At 56.5% G+C, this 4,406-nt stretch overlaps 1 protein-coding gene across 1 annotated transcript; it reads right to left on the reverse strand.

Moving 5' to 3' along the window:
* Positions 1 to 1,240: 1,240 nt before the first annotated feature.
* Positions 1,241 to 3,448, reverse strand: ST6GALNAC1 (ST6 N-acetylgalactosaminide alpha-2,6-sialyltransferase 1; the record flags this gene model as incomplete). The annotated part of the gene is given in 10 exon segments (XM_082860769.1): positions 1,241 to 1,485; positions 1,705 to 1,712; positions 1,716 to 1,853; positions 1,855 to 1,880; positions 2,043 to 2,208; positions 2,981 to 3,012; positions 3,015 to 3,105; positions 3,107 to 3,172; positions 3,175 to 3,315; positions 3,317 to 3,448. Coding segments are annotated over 10 exon segments (981 nt in total). The 3' UTR covers positions 1,241 to 1,304.
* Positions 3,449 to 4,406: the final 958 nt, after the last annotated feature.

The following is a 4,406-nucleotide window of genomic DNA, read 5'->3' on the forward strand; positions in this document are numbered from 1 at the left end:
GTTAGCTGTTTTAGTCCTGTGTAGACTGAAAAGTGACATGTCAGGGACAGACACTGGACCACGAGAAAGATGGGGCTCTTTTTGGTGAAATGCTGTATCTGCCCACGCTACCAGGCATCCGATGGTGTGATAGGAGTGCTACACATGAAAGCCTGGTGTCACCAGGTGTGTTGCTGGCGGATATGCTGCAACAAGTCCTCCCACCCTCAACTGCCTTGAGTGTACACACTCCTCCCAACAAGAGATCAAGGCTGTTTCCCCACCCCTTAACTCTGGGCTGGCCTTGGACTTTCTTCAGCCACTAGAATGTGGCCAAAGTGACAGTGTGTGCCTTCTGACAGTCGGCCTCAAGTGGCCTTGTAGCTTCTGCTCCTGTGTTCTTGGAACCGTCTGCCGCCACGTCCAGGAGCTCAGGCTAGGCCCCTGGAGAATGAGACGCCTCACAGAGGAGGATGGAGGCTCCCAGCTGAGAACCAGCATGAACCAGACAGAAGTGTGAGGCCATCTTGGACCATCCAGCTCCAGTGCAGCCTCTGGAGGCCTGCAGCTGCATGGGTGACCCCAGACCACAGGCGAAGGGAGCTGAGCCCAGCCCCAGTTGTTGATCCATAAAATCATGAACAAATATGTGGTCATTTTTTTAAGCCTTCAGAATTTGGCAGACCTGGAGGACAGCTCCCCAGGGAGCTGGGTTGTTCCTAGGCCCTGTCTTTGGGGTGAAGCTGCTGCTGACATCTGGGGGCCCCAGCAACAGTGACACTTCCTCCCTCGGTTTCCATAGGGGGCTCATGCTGTGCCGTTTGTTCAGCCCTTGTCCACAAATGTGGAAGCAGTTTTCGTATCACATCTCAGATCCTAGACTCCTGGCCTGCTTGCTGAGGAAATGCTAAGTTCTCAGCAGCCCGAAGAGGACGGCCAGTTTAGGACGATTGCACACCAGAGAGCAAGCTGAACACCCCAGGTGTCATCACTGAAGTAGAAGGCGGGACGGGCGGGAGGGGAACTTTAACCAAATGGTTATGAGTCCTTTCATGGAGATTCTATTAGAACATTAAGAAAAATGTTCTGGGACCACCCGCCCCCCCCCCAAAAAAAACACCTTTATATATATTTTTGCAATTTATTATTTATTTTTAGCATTAAAAAAATTTAAGTACAGTTGATTTACAACGCTGTGTTAGTTTCAGGTGTACAGGACTTTTATTTTTATATTTCTAAAATTTTTATTTATTTATTTTTGGGTGTGTTGGGTCTTCATTGCTGCACACGGGCTTTCTCTAGGTGCGGCGAGTGGGGGCTACTCTTCATTGCGGTGTGCGCGGCCAGGCCGATTCCTCTTTGCTCGCCTTTCCCAGAGGCACATGCCGGAAACCCCGATTGCCCAGTATAAGGGGTGACTGGGTCAGGGAGAAGGCAGTAAAGCCGTAGAAAGACGTCCGAGTACCCACATCCTGTTCGTAGCCCTTAATGACAGCTCCACTCAGTCTAGATGGAAAGACAAAATCAGACAGAACACGTGCGTGCAGAAGGGGGATGCATGGAAAGGAAGGAGAAACCGGGAGACAGCGCTGATTTACAGAAACTCTCTGGAGAGCCCAGGAACCCCGCCTTCCAGATACAGGCACGGAACTCCCTCTCAGATCTCTCAGAAGAGCCCAGCTCTGCAGGAGAGGGGGTGGGAGGGGGCCGGGGAGGGGAGCTCACCGGAACAATTAGTCATGGCCGTCTATCTCTGGGCCCACTTGGGAGTTGTTCAGGATGCCCCCGTTGCCCACCACGGCACAGGTGATGCACCGGGAGCTCCCAGCAGGGAGGCTAGCCAGGAGCAGCTGCTGCTGGGGCGCCGGGTGGGGGGAAGCAGGGCACGACCTTCTGCACCACTGCAAGGAGGCGACTCCATTCAGAGCCCTGGAAGGGCCAGGGATCCAGTGGCATTTCTCCCAGGGCCGGTGGCCCCCAGGGAAGAGGCGGACCAGACACAAAAAGCATGGTCCTCTGCTGGGGCCTAGCACACACCCCGGCCCCCGGGGCCGAGGACTCACAGAAATTGAGCTCCATGAAGCCGAAGGGTGGAGCGAAGTGCTCCAGGCGACCCCACTCGCTCTGGTCGAAGTGTCTGGAGTCCAGGAAGAGGGTGACGTTGGGCAGAAAGAGATTCTGGAGCCAGGGTGACTTGGAGGCTTTGATCTTCACTGAGTCAGGGCAGGTCTACATGCAGGAGGACGGGTCAGGCAGGGAGAGGCCCAGGAAGGCCATGGCCAAAGGCTGGCTGGGCGGGGGTGGGGGGGGCAGGGGCTGGTTGGGCGGGGGTGGGGGGGCAGGGGCAGAAAGCAGGCCTCAAAGCTGGGAAGGCGTCGGTCTCTGCTACCCCTTTCATCCTGTTCCCAGGGCCTTCTGGCGCCCCCCTCGCCATCGATCGTCCCAGCCCACTGTGGTCAGGAGGGCTCCCAGGGAACCAGTGGTCCTCAGCCCTCAAGGCAAATGTACCTTCCTATGTGTGAGAGGAGTGGACCAGTCTGTGAACATGCTGCGGGTCCAAGGGCTGTGCGTGGTTGCAGTGATGTGTGTGAACATCCATGCTCTGAAGGCTCCCTTCCCAGCGCTGTGGGCCCCAGCTGTTTCTCTAAGGGCCGTAGAGTTATCTATGCAGGGAGGAAAGGGCTGGCCTGGGTATTCTTGTCCCTTAGTCCCTGCTGGTTCCTGCCCCTCCCCCTGCTGCAGGATGGGATTCCAGTGCAGGTCATGCTCTCTCACTGAGATTGATGACGCTCTGGGCTCCTAGGGGCCCAGGACAGGGCCTTCTCGCTCACAGCCTGGGACCTGCCTTCCCTGCCCTGCTTCTGGCCATTATAACAAGGAAGGATGGGATGAGAGCAGTGTTGGGGGAGAGCATGGGTGGGCCGAGGCAGAGCTTAGGATGGGAGCCTGGGAGGGAAGGGAAGGCGGGGCCTCAGGGAGGTGGGGGGCAGGAAAAACTCCCCGTCTGGAGGCCGCTCACCTCCAGGCTGTATTTTCCTCAAAATCCCAGTGCGGCTCAGACTTGAAGTTGGCGGCCCGCAATCTCTGGCCTCTCTGGGTGGTGGGGCTCTGGAGAGGGGCTGAGGACGCGGGTGGCCTGGGCTCTGTCCTTGGGTGGGACAGCCTCTCTGGTGGTTCCTCTGACTCCTTTCCCATTGGCCCCGCTCCCGCAGGGGTCTGCACCCCAGCCTGATTTTCTGGAAGGGGTGTCCTTGCTGTGGCGGCCGCGTTGCCCTGCAGCTTCGTGGGCACCATCCTTTTGGCCGTCGGCCTCGCGCTCTGGTCCCCTGACCCTTTAGGTCGTCCTCGGGTCCTGACTGTTCAGCGACGGTGCCTCTGTCCAGCCAGAGGCCACCCCCTCGACTTGAGCTCTCGGGGGCAGTGTGTCCCCCACGGCGTCCTTGCTCGCCTGTGTCTCTGTTGCTGCCATCCTGGCTGTGCTGCGTGCTCTGCCTGGCTCCTTCGGCACTGGCCTTGCCAGCCTCCGCTCCTCTGCCCTCTCCAGCTGTGTTGGCTGTGGCCTCGGGCGGTGTGTCCCGCATGCTGGTCCCCTCACTGACTCCACATGGGTGGTTGTCCTGCTTCCAGTAGGTGGGTGCCTGGGACGTAGCCTTTTGCAGCAACTCTGGAGACCTTTCCTTAATGTTCTCTCGATGCTGATTCCTAGAGACAGAGATGACTTTGGATGAAGGTTGAAGGCTGTAGGGACTTGAGAAGCATATCTAGTATCTATCTTTGTGTCTCAAGTGGACATCAAACCAGTCTCCAGGAGAGACGAGGGAAGGGCCCTCACCATCCACTACCCAAAACTAAGCTGCATTTGTTGGCCATGGGTCTGGAAACTTATGACCAATAAAGAACCTTTAGTGGTGGCACGGAGTTTGGGGAGGTGGAACTGGTTGCCAGGGGCAGAAATGAACTGCTCACCCCCAGCTCTCCATGTTTGCACCTTTGTGGCTCCTAGCATCTGCTACATTCCCAATTGTGAGTCTAAGAATGAGTTTGTGTGAACTAGTCCTGTCATCTCATATCTGTATGATTCAGTGGACCTTTTTTTTTAAATAAATTTATTTATTTTATTATTTATTTATTATTTTTGGCTGTGTTGGGTCTTTGTTGCTGCGCGCGGGCTTTCTCTAGTTGCGACGAACGGGGGCTACTCTTCGTTGCGGTGCACGGGCTTCTCATTGCGGTGGATTGTCTCGTTGTGGAGCACGGGCTCTAGGCACGTGGGCTTCAGTAGTTGTGGCTCGCGGGCTCTAGAGCGCAGGCTCAGTAGTTGTGGCTCGCGGGCTCTAGAGCGCAGGCTCAGTAGTCGTGGTGCATGGGCTTAGTTGCTCCGCGGCATGTGGGATCTTCCCGGACAAGGTCTTGAACCCGTGTCTCCT

Source organism: Leucopleurus acutus, assembly GCF_964270905.1.
Source record: "Leucopleurus acutus genome assembly, chromosome: 19".
NCBI lineage: Eukaryota > Metazoa > Chordata > Mammalia > Artiodactyla > Delphinidae > Leucopleurus > Leucopleurus acutus.